The 20043-nt window shown below is 27.1% G+C and overlaps 1 protein-coding gene across 2 annotated transcripts in view; it reads right to left on the minus strand.

Moving 5' to 3' along the window:
• LOC107455055 (DNA-dependent protein kinase catalytic subunit) overlaps positions 1–20043 on the minus strand; it is a 137262-nt gene that overhangs the window by 39959 nt on the left and 77260 nt on the right. For both annotated transcript variants that reach the window (XM_043042865.2, XM_043042867.2), the window contains exons 56-68: positions 17087–17260; positions 16445–16534; positions 14846–15056; positions 13358–13553; positions 10208–10405; positions 9888–9994; positions 9318–9449; positions 9055–9231; positions 8308–8392; positions 7034–7154; positions 3985–4123; positions 1534–1602; positions 996–1106 (exon numbers count right to left, since the gene is read on the minus strand). In XM_043042865.2, coding sequence (XP_042898799.1) covers positions 996–1106; positions 1534–1602; positions 3985–4123; positions 7034–7154; positions 8308–8392; positions 9055–9231; positions 9318–9449; positions 9888–9994; positions 10208–10405; positions 13358–13553; positions 14846–15056; positions 16445–16534; positions 17087–17260 — 1810 coding nt within the window. The remainder of the gene's footprint in view (positions 1–995; positions 1107–1533; positions 1603–3984; positions 4124–7033; positions 7155–8307; positions 8393–9054; positions 9232–9317; positions 9450–9887; positions 9995–10207; positions 10406–13357; positions 13554–14845; positions 15057–16444; positions 16535–17086; positions 17261–20043) is intronic.

Here is a 20043-nt window from a genome sequence, read left to right on the forward strand (position 1 = left end):
AAAATAATAAGACAAATTGATTTGAAGCACATAATTTCAAACAAAAGAGAATTTTTTATATCAGGGTATATATTATTTATATTATTTAAGGATTTTTATTTTTGAATGCTACAGTACAGAATAGAAAAACTGAAATTAGATTTAAAATTTTGAACAAATTATTTCTGTGAAATAAATTGTTCCGCTAAAAGCATATTTACATGTTCTATTTCATAAAAAAAATAACATATTTATGAATGAGAAAAACAACATTTTAATTTTTATACAAAGAACAAATTTTTCCATCAGCCTTCAATTTAAAACCTTTTTTTTTTATGATGATGTATTTTGAGGCATATCTGGGCTTGGGTTATATATTATTATAGAAAAAAATTACAATAAATTTAAAAAAATCTTTAAGACAGTCTTATAAGGAATGGGAATGTAATATTTATTGTATTCCAACATTAGGGAACATTTGTCTTAATCATATTTTGTAATTTAAGAATAAAAAAAGATAAATAAATAAAACACTTGAATATTTAATAAAAACAACCAATTTATTTGGAACAGAGCAAATAATGAGGGGCTTTTATTTTTCTTTCACTTAAAAAAATGGGTATGACCATTTTAAGTAAAAAATTATTTTTTAAGTATAATAAAGAAGAAGTTTTCTTCAAGCATAGTAAAAAAAAAAAACTTTATCCCAGTTACTTATAACTTTATTCCAGTACTGAGAAATAAAATAATACTTTTTCATTCAATGAACTAACAACAACAAAACGTCATTAATATTTTAATGTTATGAAAAAAAACCATTAAAATACTAAGTATTTGAGATATTATGAATGAATCTAAAATGCTGTTACTTAATAGTTTAATGGCTACAAAATAATTGCAAATATATAACATATCTTTTAAAATGGCTAAAAGATCTATTAATTATATAAAAGTTCACATGAAAAACTTGAAACAAGTAATTATCTTAATTGATTTATCAATTTTTTATTTCTTACTTTCATGTATTGATCTTCCCATATTTGTAATAGACTTGTTGATTCATCCATCATAAAGCGAGATTGAGCAGCACTTTCCAAATTCTCCCATTTTGATAACTTATTAAGGCACTGAAAAAAATATTTTTGCGTTGATGATCATTGCTTCAGAATACTTTCATATGGTACTTTTATTTTATAAATGATTAAGTTTTTCTTTAAAAAAAACTGATTAGACTATTATTTTAAATTTAGAAAAATGATTTATAATACTAGAATAAAATATAAAAGTTAGGACAAAGGATAGTTAACACACATCCGTCCAGCATCATTTACAGTGATTAACCAAATGTTGGTATTTTTTTAAAAATCAATTACTGCAATTTACAAATAAACTTTCGTCATTTGGCAACTGAGTGGTTGATTGTAAAATGAGAAATTTTCATCATGCAGACAAATATGTGTTAAAATAGTTACAACTTACAACTGATAGAATATATTGCCCTAGTTTTGTATTTTTGATAGACTATTTACGATAAAAAATTATATTGGTACATACATTCAAAACAGATTTGTCCCAAAAATCTTTTTCAGCCTGATCATGCTCATCTGATGCCTCTTCATATAGCTAAAAAAGAGGGTAAAAAAGAGATCATTTGCATAAAATGATTCATAATGTAGGAGGATACAAAATATTAACATTTTATTGTTAAAAGGCATTCATGAAGTCAAGGTTGGCAAGTTTCTGCCAAAGTGGTTAAAATTACTGGTAGAAACCGGTTAAAACCGGCATGGCAGAAACCTTTTTCTACCACATTTGTGTCAGAAATTCAGAAAATGACATAAAAGTAAGTACTGAGACTGACATACAATGGATAATTCATAGAAAAAAAAATTAAATGTTAAGCAAAGTACAATTTATTTACAAAATTATCACCATTCAAAATCAAATATTACATTGTTTGCACTCTGCAGTTATCTATAACAAAAGACAAGTTTTGATGCAGTTTCTACACCTAAACAATTTCTCAATTTGCTATGCACGAAAGAGAAATTTGAGAAGATTCTCTCAAGTCCAGCAGAACTAGCAGGCATTGCCATCCACAAAAGATTAAAACTGTTACTGTTATAATAATTGGATTGTTGCCATGCAAATTATGTCTTGAAAAGAAAAAAACTATTTGAAAATAGCTCTATTCAGTTATGTTAAGAGTTAAATGATAATAATTACTGAATTTCAGAGTTTAATATAATAAACTAAAATCTAGTATTTATATTTATTATTACATTACTTTATTCTTTATTTTATATAAATATTTGATATACTGCACTCTTTATATTTAATATAAACAAAATAATATATATTTACAAACAATGAATTAAAAAGTTTGTTACAGTTACATGGAGTTACATTTTTCAGTTTACTTAAACAAAATGTCATTAAGCAATTACTAGAACTAATATAGACATATTTTTAGTTTCGGCCAGTTTTAGCCGGTTTTTACCAGTTATAACCAGTTTCTGCCACTGGCATGGCAAAAACCAGTTTCTGCTGGCAAAAAGCCAACCCTGCATGAAGTACAAAACTGTACTCTTTCAACTTTTAAAACTTTTGCACTATAGCTCCTATAGATTTAGGTTTGGTTACAGTGTAAATATAAGTTAGTAACAATACCTCAATCATCTAGATAGAATTGCAAAAGCTTCACACCTCTTTGATCTCTTACCCCACAGTAAATTACAGAGGGGTGACTAAAGTTAACTTCGATTGAGGAAAGAAAACAACCGATATTTATATTGAGCTTAAAACACAACTTTTAAAATAATACTTACGCTAGCTTTTTTCATATTTGTCTACTAAGAATCAGGCTTGAAAGTTAAGGGTCACATTATATATAAGTTTATAAGTTAAAAAAGTTACCATGGATCTGAGAATAGATCTTATTTCCACTATACCTTAAGGCACCTTTTCCAGCATATTTTAAATTTGTTAATTTTTGGAGAAGGAAGATAATGCTCTGGAAACTTAGTTAAAATTTCAGTTTTGTAATTTTAATATCATGAAAAAGTGCATTCCATATCTTGCTTATCTAAGTAGAACCTGTTAGTATGCAGTCACTGAAATGTATACCATTATGGTTCATTTTTGCTATAAATGCATTTTGATAGCCCAAATCTAAGATAAAAGTTTTATTTGAAAGAAAATTGAATGTCCACTGTGCCAGATCAACTTTAAATATTTATGTTCTGGAAAATATAACAATATAAAATATGTGTAAATGTTATGGTTCACTTATCATTAACAGAATTACCATACGTAAAATGATGTATGTTACTTAAATTACCATATTCTATTCAGGTTTATCCTTCCAAAACTGTTAAAAAAATATATAGTTGCAAAAATTCAATTTTTTTTTCTTACATAACATTTCCTACAAATTTTATTAAAATCAGAAATGTCAATAATCCAAGTATGCCATTTTAACATTAAAATAATAATAATAATTGGATTTTAATGCTGGTTGCATGAAATGCTGTTAAGAACAGTAAGACAATACTCAAGATGTATGAATATGAAATATCACAAGAAATATGGATGCAATCAAAAATATAAAAATATGTGCTAAATATTTTCAAAAAATCCATTTGAAGATAATAAAAATAATCAAAAAATCCATTTGAAAATGCCAACTTTACCACCTAGATGTAGGCAATTTTAAATAAGACTTCCTTATTACTGCAGATTTGGATTTTCGACGAAAAAATTACCTAAATTTGACTTGCAGAATTTAAGATTTTTGTTCACAAAAATCTTAATTAACATTGATTAATATTGTATAAATTATTGTATTATAATAAATTAACATTGATTGCAAAATCAAAATAGGGAATAATATGTTTAAAGTAGAGATATCTCAAAAAATACACATCAGATTGAAAAAATAAAAATAGACACATTTAATACGTAAAAAAAAAAAATCGATAACAAAAACGCACAAAAGAGTTTTACCTTATTATAGAGCATAGCAGCTTCAAAATACTGTCCTAAGCACTCATGCTGCAGAGCTCTTTTGTTGTCGTCTCTTTTGCCCATTGTCAAAGAAAAAATTCCATTCACAACATCATAATCATTTATGGATCTATATAATCTAACGAGATAAACATGAAATACATTATAAAAGGTCTGAGAAAGTAAGTAATCAGAAAAACTATATCTTATGTAATTTTGAATTAATAGTATACGAGGAGCATCCAGAAAGTAAGTCTCCCTATCTTTTTTAAGAAAAGAACTCACACTTTCAGGAACATATTTATTGGCAACAAGTACAGCAATGCTTCAACATAGCCACGACCTGAATTGAGACACTTGTCGTATCGTGGGATCAACTTTTGTATCCCTCTGTCGCAGAACTCTGCCGCCTGTGAATGGAACCAGNAACTCACACTTTCAGGAACATATTTATTGGCAACAAGTACAGCAATGCTTCAACATAGCCACGACCTGAATTGAGACACTTGTCGTATCGTGGGATCAACTTTTGTATCCCTCTGTCGCAGAACTCAGCCGTCTGTGAATGGAACCAGCGTGCGACAGACATCTTCAGCTCTTCGTCGGTGCCAAAACGCTCACCGGAGGACAGGAAATTCTTGAGGTGTAAGAAAACGTGAAAATTGCTGGGAGCAATATCATTGTCATGGAGGAGCACAACATCTGCAGTAAGCATTCCATGCCTCTTGTTTTGAATGGCACGTCACAATTTCCGCAGTGTTTCACAGTAACGGTCAGCATTTACTGTTTCACCATGTGGATGGAAGTCAATGAGCAAGAATGTCCACACCGTGCATATCACTTTCCATACCGACAGCGTCCTAAGCGTTGAATTTTGTGTTCGGGTGTTTTTCGGCACATGCTGGTTCCATTCACAGGCGGTAGAGCTCTACGACAGACGGATACAAAAGTTGATCCCACGATACGACAAGTGTTTGAATTCAGGTGGTGGCTACGTTGAAAAATAAGCTGAAACGTTGCTGTACTTGTTGCCAATAAATATGTTCCTGAAAGTGTGAGTTATTTTTTTTAAAAAAAATAGGGAAACTTACTTTCTGGATGTGCCTTGTACATTGGTTATGCTTTTTGACAATCGGCTTGATCACCTTTATGAGCCTGATGCTACAGGCTCCACAATGCATTTTATGGTATTTTAGTAAGGAAGACACTTAAATAATAAAAATAAAAACTTTGAGAAACATTATATGCAATTATAATTGTATATTAAGAAATATATAATAATTATGTATTGAGAAAAATTTCAAGGCATTAGTTTGACACTAAACTCCGCTTCTGGAACAGGGGTTATAGAGTCTGAATTCAAAGAAAAGTGAAAAACAAGAGCTCCTAAAGGATGCAGGATGTTTCTAAAATATGATTTAATTGATTTCTCTGAAAAAAATAAAAACAAATGCATAAACCATAACAATCTTTCAGTGTGCCCCAAATCAAACTACAGAGAAAAGTTACTTTGTTATAAAGCTTACTTTTGAATTAGACAATAGAATAATTACCAATACTTATTTATTTGATACATTGCAGCTCAAATCTATTTAATACTTTATGAATTTATTTAAATCTACATTTTGTAGTTGGGTACTTGATGTTTTAAGAACCTAGTGTTGCCCCTATTTTTTATACTATCTATTTTTTTTATATTTCGATTATAACTCGGGAAACAAAAAGTAGCAATATAGGTATTTTATGGGGAAAATTAAATAAAAAATTAAATAGAAATTTTAGAAGCATCAAATTTCTAGATTTCTTAAGTAATTGGTGTATTTACATATTTTTAAAAGGCAACAATAAATCAAATAAAGCTATGTATGATTTATAAGTGTTGCCAATTTACAAATATCTATCTATCTATATATATATATTCCATAATGTTAATATTATTTTTTGCGTATTTCGCCAAATCCTGAGAAACTTTTAGCAAATTGAAAAATTTTTGCACACAATAATAGAATTCGTTTATCCTTATTATTAAAAGTCGCATATTTAAAATCTGATTTCTCAGGAACTATTTGTATAATTTTACTCAAATTTTGTATTTTGCCATGTAAAATTACGCCCTTTGCAATGATGTAAAAAATTTTATACCTTTTAATTAAAAAAATTTCGTCTCTTATTAAATAAAATAATAAACAATAATAAATATTTACCATTATTTATTTTGCATGGAATTATCTTTGATAAACGAAGTATATAACTGTGTATAAGAATTTTTCGATTTGCTTTAAAAATACTCAAGATATGGCACAAAGTAAAAGTAACAGCATGAAGTCTAAACTTAGGATTGCTCTCTTGACCACACTATGGAGACCATATTTTCCAGATTGAGACTACCCCCTATAATTGTGGGTCAAAAATCTGACTCTGTCAAAAAAAGTTGTGTTTATTCAAAGAAAGTTCGTTTTTGTATCTGATTTCATAACTTGAAATATCGTCTGCACTTATTAATTAGCATATTTTAGGCCATCCCTCAAATTATTAAGATTGAGTCCTAGAATGTGAAGGTTATTAGATCAAAAGTTTTTCAGGGTGGTCCGTTTTTTTTTTTTTTTTTTTTTTTTTTTTTTTTTTTTTTTTTGGAGCACTGTACATTCTCTCCATTCATTACTACTATAACATCTAGTTTTCTAAGCAGGAGAGACTGATACTCAAAATGTGACATTTCAAACTGAAGATCACCAAAGAATTAAATAATTTTTATTATATAAAAATTACGTAAGTAAGCTAAGTTATGAAGTTCTTAATACAAATAGAGTACACTGCACATTTAAAGAACACAATTTTTCTGAAATTTTCTAAAATTTTTGATATGCAAAAATCTTTTTTGCAGAAAGTAATGGCATTTTTTAATTTTAATTCCTTAATTAATTTAATATTGAACAACTCAACAGGCATAACAATATATTAGTAATAACACATAAAATATGCATAACCTTAACAGATTTTTCACTTTCAATACATTATAAATAATAAATGTCTTACTCTTAATACTTACTCAGCTAACTTCATCCAATAGTTGGATTCTTGAGTAAAAATGTGCTTTTCATGACGGATTTTCTTTTGCTTAGGTTCAACTGTAAGACCGTCCAATAACTGTGTCTCCAATAACAATATTCCTGATTGAATAAACAATTTTAAAAAAAGATGTGTTTTAAAACCTATTTTATCTAAACAATGATTTATCAGGAAAAACTGTAAATTTTAAACCTGAAATTTATAAATTTTAATGCACATAGAAGTATAAATTTCTGCATTTATCTCGAATTATTTTATGAATAAAATACGAGCATTCAAGCCTAGTTTAGTTAAGTTAACACTCCAGTTTAGTTAAGCCTAGACAAATGCTCTATCCCCTGAGCCTTCATGGCTCAAACAGGTCTATTGTAAAATGCCAGACTTTCCCCACAGGTCATCAGACTACCAAAATAGGGAAGACATCCTTTCTGCAGAGGATCAAAATTCTTATTGCACGTCTTTGGATCATTCTCAATGATGTTTCTCAGACCATCATCAATAACCCATTGTGCAACTCTAGTGACAATAACTTTAGTAAACAAATAATGTAATAATATTTTATTCCATGACCAAATTATTTCTTTTAAAATTTGTATGCAAAACCTGTCTTTTAAACTCTGTGTCACATTTGTAATGGTTTTCACTAAGTAGGATACAGTAGGAACAATCAAGAAACTAAAATTACAGAAACAGTCTATGTTATTATTAAAAAATAATTCAGAATATAATAAAGTATTGCACTTCTTTAAGAACTGAAAACAGAGAGATTTGAGGAATTAATTCTACTAGACAGTTTTATTTCTTACACTTTTTAAGTATTTTTTTATAAAAACAAAACTGTAATAATGAAATAATTCAAATCTGGTAGAGACAAAATTTGTATTCAACCATTCAATTAGAAACAGAATTAAAAGAAGAATAACTGCTTTCATTCATTAATGTTACAAACTAGAATTTAAAAAAAAATGTTTTGCAAATAGAAAGAAATATGTACATTTGAAACGTCTTGAAAGAAAACTGCGATAAGAAGTAAATACATGGTAAAATTCATAATTCTACTATGCACATTTCCTGCATTGTTAAATGCTGAAATAGAACAGGAAAAATTGCACACATTTTTTTTTAAAATTACTCTTTCATAAATATTTAAATAGTTTAGATTCAATGGGAAAAAATCAAAATTTCTGATTTTTCTTGCAAAATTGCTAGAACCAGAGTTTTTAAATGCAATGTAAAATTATTTATAAAATTTACCTATACTTTGCTGACTGCTTCCAATACAAGCATTGAACACAGTTTCCACATCAAACCTTATATTTGGGAAATCATTCAAGGTTTCCTATGAAAAGGCAAAATAATAAGTAAATAGCAAATATAAATTAAAAATAAGTTTTAAAGTGTATACAAAAAGGATAAAGATATTTACAAAAAATATACTTTGAATTATATGATATTCTATATTTTTAAATGATATAATATATTTCTAAATAATATAAAAGTCATAAATAAGGTAATAAGGTAAAAATGCTTACAACAATTAATAGATTGAATTAAATAATGAATTTTAGATAATCTCAGTTTCAAATATCAATAATATTCAGGAACATGGCATAAATAAGTAAATTATAATTTAATTCACATCTTAAGTGCCACTCTTATTTTCCAGCCATAAATATTTCAATATAATAATTTAAATTAAATGTGTGGCAGAAAAAAAACATAGAAAATGTATAGACAAAATATTTAATGGGAATATATTCACCACATTAACTACTTAATTTTAAGAAATTACTTAGGACAACGTTTAGTGCTTAATTCCAAAAGAACTGTTTGATTTTAAAGATAACTTAACCAAGTTTTTCGAAGTAAAAATCTACAATGCTTTGTCAACTTAGCATTTCCTTAAAAAGAGAAAAGACACATTTTAAAAATGAAAAGCATATATTTAATAATACATAAAATTACAGTTTTCACAAATCACGTAAATATTTATATACTAACCAAACAAAAGGACATTAAAGGTGGGAAATACAAATAGCTTTTTTGAAGAATGTTTTCAAAACAAGAGCCAATTTGTGCACAAAAAGCTTCAAATCCTTCTGGAAAATCTTCTTTAACTGATGTACATATGGCAGACAAAAGTGATTTTAATAAAAGTTTAGCAATACTGACATCATTCTGTTTAGAATAGAAAAATAATTATTACTTTAAGTAATGATTAATATATAGATTTGAAAAAAAAGACATGGCTATGAATAAGGTACCATTGCTAGAGCTTGCACAGGCTGAATAATTGCTGAATTGCTGATTTCAATATCAGGTAACTCTCCTATACGATACTGACGATACATTGTAACTTGTGCATCCCTATGACTTCGCTGATCTTTCAAAATTTCCTGTCAGAAAATTAATAATACAAAAGATTACGTCAAGTAAATAAACAAATAAGTGATATTTAATAGTTTTTAACAATTTAAAAATCTACTTTATGGAGAAACAATGAGAATTACATTTAAAATGTATCTAAAATAAAAATAATAATACTTAAGAATAGTTGTAAGCAGGAGTTAGGCATTTTCTAGAGGTATTTCAATAAAAAAATGACCAAATTTAGTTTTAAAAAATAGATTCCTGGATCTGCATGATAAACATACAGTAAACAACGTTTAATATTAGATTTAGCAGATTAAAAAACTAAGTAAAAAATAGAAGATTGAAAAACTTAGAGTATTAGAAAGAGATAAAATAGTAAAGTTTATAAACGTTTGAAAAATTAATATAATTTAAAGAATTTAAAGGCGTTGAAAATGAAATAAATAAAAGAAATAACATACTTTTCGCCTATCTTGGCGTCTTAGCTCTTGGCGAGCAAAAACTTCAGAATTTGCTTTGTCTTTCAGAAATCTTTTTTTCAACATCCAAGTAGTTGATTTTTTTTCTTCTGAATCAAATATAAAAGCAGAGATTAAAAACCTTTTCTACGAAAAATAGTAATATATTAAACGATTAGTTACAATAATTTCTGATAAAAATGAAACATGCTTAAATATTAAAGTTTTTTACAATCAAAACATTTATGATAATGCTGGAAAAAAAATGTTTCAAATGTTATATTTTCAAATTTTAACTTAAAAGAAAAAAAATGAGAACTTACTGTTCTTCTCATTTTCATCTAAATCTATTTGAAATTTGGTTTTGGTAGATTTGTTTTCATTTTTCAATGCAAAAAGATGGGTCTTGACTGGAGAGTTGGTAAAGCTACTGTAGCCAGAATCACCTGATGACATTTGAGGTGCAAATGTATCTAAACTTTTTTCTGTCAGCCAGTTATATGTATCTCTTTTTTTAACATCTACAAAGTCAAAAGTAAAAGATAGTGCATTAAGAAATAGAATAAGCTAAATCTTTTTACTTACTACAGGGTATCTGCTACATTTTAGATTTTCAAACTCATGACTTTCCATGACTAATTCCAAGAATTTTTCAAGATTTAACGAAGCTACTATTTTCTCCGACAAAAACACAACAATAAATTTAAAAAAGCATTATAATAACTTTCATTGAAATGATAGGTATAACCAAAACTGTTTTACTCTGCATCATCATATTTATAGATTTTAAATTTAAAAAAAAAAACAGAGTAAAGAAAGAGTAGAAGCAATAAAATAGCTGCAAAAAATACAAAAGTAAATTTTTTTTTTCATTTTCTCTGCAGAATTACATTAAAAAGATACTTTTCTTGTTCATCGGAAAGGAAAGAAATACTCCTGATTCTTCTGTTCTCATTTCGGAATAAAAAAATTCGCCAATGATTGGCTTGCTTCAGCCAGAATTTTAAATTGATAAAATAAAAAATAAAAAAATAACAAAAATTCTGAAATCACACAAGTTTAAAATATAATTCGCTCTAGAAGTGATATTTTTAAAAAAATTTTTGAAAGAACACCATAATTTTTAAGAGGACATGATAAAAAAAATTTATATTTTAATAAAATATGACTGTGGATGGGGATTTTGTTACAAATTCAGATATTCGGATCACCATGAAATTCGGGAGAAGGGGGTAAATCCAATTTTAAAATTGAGATTTTGGTTTTAACTATTTTTAAAAAAAAATAGTTAAAATCATGACATTTCATGACANATTTTAAATTTAAAAAACAGAGTAAAGAAAGAGTAGAAGCAATAAAATAGCTGCAAAAAATACAAAAGTAAAATTTTTTTTCATTTTCTCTGCAGAATTACATTTAAAAGATACTTTTCTTGTTCTTAGGAAAGGAAAGAAATACTCCTGATTCTTCTGTTCTCATTTCGGAATAAAAAAATTCGCCAATGATTGGCTTGCTTCAGCTAGAATTTTAAATTGATAAAATAAAAAATAAAAAAATAACAAAAATTCTGAAATCACACAAGTTCAAAATATAATTCGCTCTAGAAGTTATATTTTTAAAAAATTTTTTGAAAGAACACCATAAGTTTTAAGAGGACATGATAAAAAAATTTTATATTTTAATAAAATATGACTATGGGTGGGGATTTTGTTACAAATTCAGATATTCGGATCACCATAAAATTCGGGAGAGGGGGGTAAATCCAATTTTAAAATTAAGATTTTGGTTTTAACTATTTTTTAAAAAAATAGTTAAACTATTTTTTAACTATTTTTTAAAAAAAATAGTTAAAATCATGACAAATTTTGTTCAATACTGAAATTCATAACTTTCCAGGTGCGCAGATACCCTGTAACTATAATTTCATTTGTTATATTTCTAAGCTTTTTTTATGGGTTTGGAATTTAATAACACTTTAATACCATTGTTGGTTTTAACTTATCTAAATGAGAAATGAATAAAATAAATATGTGGCTACATAATAGAAAACTTAAAATAAATAAGGCTCTCACTAAAAATAGCATAGGATAAAATAAACAAATGATGAGAATTTACAATGACATAAGATCATAGTAAATTCCTGTACAGAATGTAAGAATACACTTTTAAAAGGTCCCAAATTTTTAAAAGGTCCAATTAAATATACAAATTTTTATTTTCAAAAAACACTACACTTTATATTTCTAAATGTGTAAGATTTAAATGAATTTTTAAATATGCTATATTTGCAATAAAGTAACATGCTAAAATTTTACAAAATTATAACTATTCAACCTGCAAGATAATCATCAAGTTCTAAGCAATTCAACAAGGGGAAAAAAACTAATAGGCAATTTATTTATACAACCACTTGTATTATTTATACAACCATTTGTACAACCACAAGGGGAAAAAAACTAATAGCCAATTTATTTACACAACAACTTGTTTTACATTTCAAGTTTAATAAGACTTTAAGAAAACAAATTTTTACAAGAGCTACCTGAATGAATAGAACAAACGGGAAAACCTTTAGTAAATGGGGAAAAAGAAACTTAAATATTGTTATCTAAACAAAAAAAGAATTATGTCCAGTGTATTTTTTTTTACAATGACCAAGTTTGAGGCAATAGAATTAATAATTTAGAAACTATAATTGTTTTCAGCACAAAAGCACAATGGTTAATTGACACATATTTATGCATTAGTCATTATTGTATAAACAAATGAATAGTTTCCTGCAAATTTTTAGGCTGAATTGATTGAAATCAAAGGCGAGTCTATAGGGCAAATAGACCAAAGGTTTTTAAGTACAATAAGCATACTATTTTCCGAGTAAGTTATGCAACTTTTACCTACTTACTAAGAACAAGACATAGAACAGTTTTTTGAAGAGAACTTTATTTTGGAAATTGAATTTTTAGTCCCATTTTTATTGTACTATTGGTACTTTAATACCAAGGAACGCATATGTTTTAAATGCTTACTGTCGAAAAATATTTCATTACCTATATAAATTGTTTTACATTTAAAATTGCCTTTTTTGATAATTAGTTCAATTATATAAATCTTATGTTACAATATGCTAAATTTTTTATACCTAAATAGAACAATTCATATTTTATGAGTAAATCTTCTACCTGCTTTCTAAGTTGCATATAAAACATTCTTATAATATGAATTTAAGAAAATGAGAGCTTTTAAGCTACAATAAACACATTTTAGTGAATCATACTCAAAATTGAAATGAAAAGACAAAAATAGCTTGACTAACAAAAGTAAAAAAGCATTTAGTAAATAGCATTTAGTTAGCATTAGCAAGCTTTTAGTAAAAAAGCATCCTATCAAAACCTCTAGTAAAAAATTTACATAATACAAGAAAATTATAATCAGGAACTACATTTGAATACTATTAGCATACATTAGTTACATACCATCATTAACATCTAATGTTTCAGGAAAATCAATGTTGACTTGAGTGGCTTTTAATTTTAAATCATGCCTAAAGGAAGTTAAATCAGAGGCATCTAAAGACATAAGACTAGAATAGATTGAACTAGTCGCTGTTTCTGTAAAAAGAGGTGACATAGCCATATGCCTTTTACGAGCAGATGTTTGTATTTTGTAAGCCTGTGAAAATCAACAAAGAACAAATCATATAAGCTTCACATATACAGAGAAACAATGACTAAGCTTCAAATATACAGAGAAACAACAAGTATAATAAAAATGAAGCAAACAGAGCAAATAAATATTGATTAATCAAATAAATATTGATTAGGTAAAATAAACAAGTTAGAATAACATTTAAACAAATAATTAGTGAAAGGTAAATCGACTATCTATTTTTCATTTCACTATGATTTTAAAATCAACTAGGTATATTGAAGAGAAAAGTTCCAAGAAGGATTCTGTGTGCAGGGATTAAAAATGGAACATGGAAGCACTAATAGGATAATGATCTAGATAGGCTGTATAAAAAGGCAGATATTATCAACCGCATTAAAGTAAACTGCATAAAATTTGCTAAGCACATCTGCTAAATGAATCCATCCTCCTTAGCATCCAGAATCTCACATTTTTAAACTTATTGGAACATAAACCAGAGGCATGTCTATACTAAAAGGTGAGTTGACTAAATTATAAATTGAATGGATGAACCCTAATGGGGAAGAGAGCAAAATCGAAAAAGATTCTAAAGGTCATAAAGAAGTATCAAGTCAGTAAAAAAGACAAAACATTGATGGTTTCTGATATAATCATATTTGTGGTAACAACTTTAAATTTGTAACAAGACAACTGGAGTGAGTGATAGTCCATTGTTGTTGCCCAATTTTGAAACCTATTTAGAGTAATTGCTTGAAGCATAGGCAATGCACACTAATTGTTGTTTTGTCAATATCATTCATCGCATTTGCATGGATTTATTTTAAAAGTGTAATTTAATGCATCATCACTAGAAAGTTTTTGAGTTGCTTCGTAGTAAAGTATAAAAACGATCCCACATCATGTCATAATAGATTTTTACTGATTACATAGTGGACACAGCTAACATATTTTCCAGCTCTTATTTGGCTAAATCATTAGATTTCGTTTATGTTGACGTTAGACTACTAAATTATGCATTTATCCCACCAAATGCATATTATCATACTGTTACTAGAATGGAAATAAATTATCTTTCAATGATTACTTTTGAGAAGCTAAATAATATCCACCTCATGTCCTTACAAAAGAATTTAGGGATAAATAAAAAGTAATGTTCTGCTACGAAAAAAGCAACTGTGTTACGAATTAAAGAAAGTTCATTATTCATAACAAAAAATAAAATACATGTTTAAGAAAAAATATCCATATCATTGCAACTTTTAAAATAATACTTATAATAAAATAAATTATTATGAGATCTAAAAATTTATTACCTGAAAGTTACACTGAGACAATGGATATTCGAAAATTTTTCTCTTGTAATCTGGACTGTATGAAGTTCTTTCTAATAGAAGGAAGGTGGAGTATTGCAAAAATGACTCTTCTGTAACTGGTGAGGACATGTTTTTCATGAGAGCAATCAATCTTTCTACGGTGCCCAAAGGTAATCTCTTTTCATTACTCCAAAAGTTATCAACTATAAGACTAATATATAGTGTAAAACATTCGTCAGAACTCTATTTCACTTTGACAAAAATTTTGTGATTGACTTATATAAATAGTAAACATTTAGCATACAAAATTTAGATCCTTAAAGTCTAATTGCAGTGTATGGGAGTTAAGTCTAATACTTATTTTTCTTCTTTCTTTTTTCAACATTAAGCAGTTTGAGAAAGAGTTTTAATACGAAATAAATTTCTTTTAAAAAGAAAAATTAAATTTAAGTAACTTTCATACTAAAAAAAGTGTTTCTGAAAAAGTTCAACAGAAGTAAATTTTATAACAACATGACAAATAAATTTTTATGCTTCACAAAACAGCCAGTTCTATATAATGATATAGAAAAGATCAGTGAATATGAAGTCAGAAAACTGTGATTTAGGAATTCAATTATTTAAAAACTTTTATTTAAAAAATGAAAATCATTGTCTGTTTCAAAATAAGTTAAAGTAGAACATGGCAGCTTTACCATACAGCAAAAGTTTTTTCTTAAAACTCATAATAGTAATAGACAGGAAACTTTTGTACAAATACTTCCAAGTATTTAAACTTAATACTTAGATAGAAAAATTGAGAGCTGAGAGTTATACACATAAAAAGTATATATAGATGAAGTATCACATAACTAATATGAAACATTAAAAATATGTAGGGAAAAAAAAGAAAAAGAGAAATTGGAACAATTTTGTGTAAGAATTTGAATATATACAAGCATGCATGCATGTATGCATACATACATACGTACGTATGTATGTATGTACGTATGTACGTATATATATATATATATATATATAATACCTGAAATTAATATGAAACACAAATGATGGAAATAAAGTTATAAAATATTTTTTTAAAAAACACATGAATATACTTACATATACATTTAACAGCTTTGCACTCAACAGTCATATTTAACAGTTTTGAAACAGCATTTTAAAAACAATAAAAAATATCAAAAAATTATAAAATCACTTCATTTGAAAACGTATGGGTTCTCGTTAATGATGGAAAGATAAAACGGATAATAAATATTNAATGATGGAAATAAAGTTATAAAATATTTTTAAAAAAAACATGAATATACTTACATATACACTTAACAGTCATATTTAACAGTTTTGAAACAGCATTTTAAAAACAATAAAAAATATCAAAAAATTATAAAATCACTTCATTTGAAAACGTATGGGTTCTCGTTAATGATGGAAAGATAAAACGGATAATAAATATTGTAATTGTATTAAAATTTCAAGAGCAAGAATACAAAAACACAGTTCATCTTTAAAACATACTTATAAAATATCAGTATATTTTTAAATCATTAACAAAAAATTATGTTGATTACTTGACTTGATGAATATGATTACACTCACCGAATAGAAGGATCAGGGTCGGCAAGGCCATTTAATAAGGTTTCCCGAGAATACCTCGTGATTTCTTTTTCTTTAGCACCAGAACTGTCACTAAAATGTAAACGTATTCTTAATAGTGATAAAACTAACCTGAAACAAATCTATAACTATTAATATTGCTTAATTAATAACTAACAATTTTAAAAATGATAAACATACTGATCATAAAAAAATATAAATTCATTTGATATGAATTCAGTGCATATTTGCTTCAGATTGTATCAAATGGGATAATGGTTTTAGCACCAGAACTGTCACTGAAAAGTAAATGTATTCTTAATAGTTATAAAACTAGCCTGAATCAAATCTATAACTATTAACATTGTTTAAAATAATAACTAACAAACAATTTTAAAAATGATAAACATACTGATCATAACAATGTGAGGTGATAAAATTCACATCATCAAAAATATTTGAGTTTATTTGGGTTGAATTCAGTTCATATTTACTTCAGATTGTATCAAATGAGTGTAAGGTTGTTATAAATAAAATAACATTATTATGAAAGGTAAATAATAATAGTTAAAAAAAAATTCAGAAATTATTAGTTTTGTGAGCAATAACATAATTTATGGAAAAACAATCAAAGCAGATTTGTACCTAAATTTTTCAAAAAGTAGAAATAAAATTTTAAATAATGCAAGACGACTATGAGAATTTGGTTGAGTATGAATTCCAACAATGCTTGGCAATATGTGCAAAATATCATCACATGATAAATTAGGAACAAGCTTCTCTAGTGTCTGAAGTGATAAGTGTTGAATGATGTCATTCCTAAAATAGAAATAGACAAATGTTTATAGAATGTTGTTAATAATATGAAATAACAGATTCAAACTAGAATAAAACTATAATTAGTATAAAATCTGCAAGAAACTAATGAGACTAAACAACATAGTTGAATACTTAATAAATCAATAAGTGTTAAAATCACAGTTGAATACGTTTTAAACCACTGCTATGATCATTAAGCCCAAAAAAATGTAACTTTATATAGATTATTAAAATTATTTATGTAAAAGAAATATAACATTATTTATTATGAGATTCTTACTTGAGGCGATTACACTGAACAATTTTTACACATACTTTAAATATGGGATTCTTAAGACAGACCTGGTTTTCAGGTCAAACACGTGAAGTTTTTATATATAATTTTTCTTTCAAAATCCATCATACTTAGAGCATTACTTTATCTTTTTTAGCAATTTAGAACTTCATATGATCAATTAATTAATTCTAATTCAAGTAAAACTGATAGCTCCCTATTTTACTCAATAAAAGAATGAAGCATATAATAATAATAATTAATTTGGACACAGGTTTCAGACTGTTCAGAATTTTACTTACCTTGGTTCAATAGTTACTGCCGACAATAACATACAGGGATGAGAGTAGTCAGAAAGTAAAAAAGAGGAAATCCAAGAATGAATATCTATCTATATATATATAAACAAAAATTTGACAAAAAAAAGTGCGATTTTTAAACTTGTAAACCATGTGATTAAAAATACCGATATGAGGCTTTTAAATCACGTGAATATGAATTTCTACATCGAATTTAAAAAATGCAAAAATACAAATCATGATGCGTAATTTTTAGATCAAGATGCATAATTCTAAAATCGCGCGATATTACAACCACAAAAACGAAACACGACATTGGATTTTAAGCTCGCGTAGCTACGTAGGGTTTTAAAAGCTCGTAAATACAAATCGCGATATTGGTTTTTTAAATCTCGTAAATAAGAATCGCAATGTACAATATTTAAATGGCCTGAATAAGAATCGCAACGTTCAACTTTTAAATCAGGTAAATACGAAAATCGATGTTTGATAATAAAATCGCCATTTTAAAAATGCAAAAATACGAAACACGATATTAGATTTTTAAATCTCGTAAATACGAGTCATAATGTACGATATTTAAAAAGCGTAAATAAGAATTGCAATACGCAACTTTAAAATCAGGTAAATACGAAAATCGATGATTGATATTAAAATCGCGTGAATAAAAATCGAGATATTTGCAGAGTCTGGACTTGGGATTTCTAAAAGGCTTGTTTGAATTGTTTTTCGTTTACATAATAAATAAAAATTTACAAGATTAATTGAATGAGCAAATAAATATTTTCACCGCAAATCCACCTCTATTTTTTTTTGCTCTTTTTGTTTGCTTTCACTCCAGAATACAAGAAGCAGCGACGTCTAAATTACGCTATCCCGCCGACGGTTAAAAAATACGGAAAATCTTATTTTCTGTGCGTGAAATCGGAGAAAATAGCTAATATAAGTAAACATGAGGAAGGGTTAACAGCTAGGACGTAGTTTGAATTTTCTGTTTTTCTTTAAAAATCGTAAATAAATATAATTATTTGACTTCAACGACTGAATTTTTTTAAAAAAAAAAAACGGAATATTTATAAATAAATAATTATTAAAAAAAAAAAAACGTAACTTTTAAAGAATCTGAGTTTTTGATAAAAAGGCTGAAATTCGAGAGACAAAAGCAAAAAAAATCTCATCCCTGTACAAAGGTCAACCAGTTTTATCCCAAGGAAATGATTTTTAGAGAAACTTCAGAGGGAGGAATGAGGACTTCAATAATTTCGCTCAGCGGAAAATTAAATTCGTCATAAAATATTTTAACTTGTGCAAAAAAAAATTTCAGCGGAAATTAGCGGGAAAAATGGAAAAATCTGAGAAAAAGCCGAAATCCGCGAATCCGCGGAAGAATCTCATCCCTGAACATAGACAATGAGATTCAGAGTCGTATAATTTGCTCAAATAAAGCTTTTTATGGTTTAAAACGTTTTTTCAAATCCTCTCTTTTATCAAAAAATACAAAACTTTTACTCTATAAAACCAGTTAGGCCAATACTTACCTATGGCTCTGAGACCTGGAACCTAACTCAAGCTGGTGAAAATAAAAATGCCATTTTTGAGAGAAAAGTTTTGAGGGCCATCCTTGGAGGGATAAAAATAAATAATTCCTGGAGAAGGCGATATAATACTGAACTGTATAAAATCTACAGAGAGCCAGATATTGTGAAATTCATTAAAATACATCGAATGAACTGGGCAGCTCACATTTTCAGAAGGAATGATGACTCAAATTTAAAAAAAATCCTGTTACACAAACCCCTAACGAACAGNATTAAGCCCAAAAAAATTTAACTTTATATAGATTATTAAAATTATTTATGTAAAAGAAATATAACATTATTTATTATGAGATTCTTACTTGAGGCGATTACACTGAACAATTTTTACACATAATTTAAATATGGGATTCTTCAGGCAGACCTGGTTTTCAGGTCAAACACGTGAAGTTTTTTAAATATAATATTTCTCTGGAAATCCACCATACTTAGAGCATTACTTTAACTTTTTTAGCAATTTAGAACTTTATATGATCAATTAATGAATTTTAATTCAAGTAAAACTGATAGCTCCTTATTTTACTCAATAAAAGAATGAAGTACATAATAATAATAATAATTAATTTGGTCTCTACAGATTTCACCAGATGTTTAACATTCTTTGAAATTTCTGTT

Source organism: Parasteatoda tepidariorum, chromosome 3 (assembly GCF_043381705.1).
Source record: "Parasteatoda tepidariorum isolate YZ-2023 chromosome 3, CAS_Ptep_4.0, whole genome shotgun sequence".
Classification (NCBI taxonomy): Eukaryota; Metazoa; Arthropoda; class Arachnida; order Araneae; family Theridiidae; genus Parasteatoda; species Parasteatoda tepidariorum.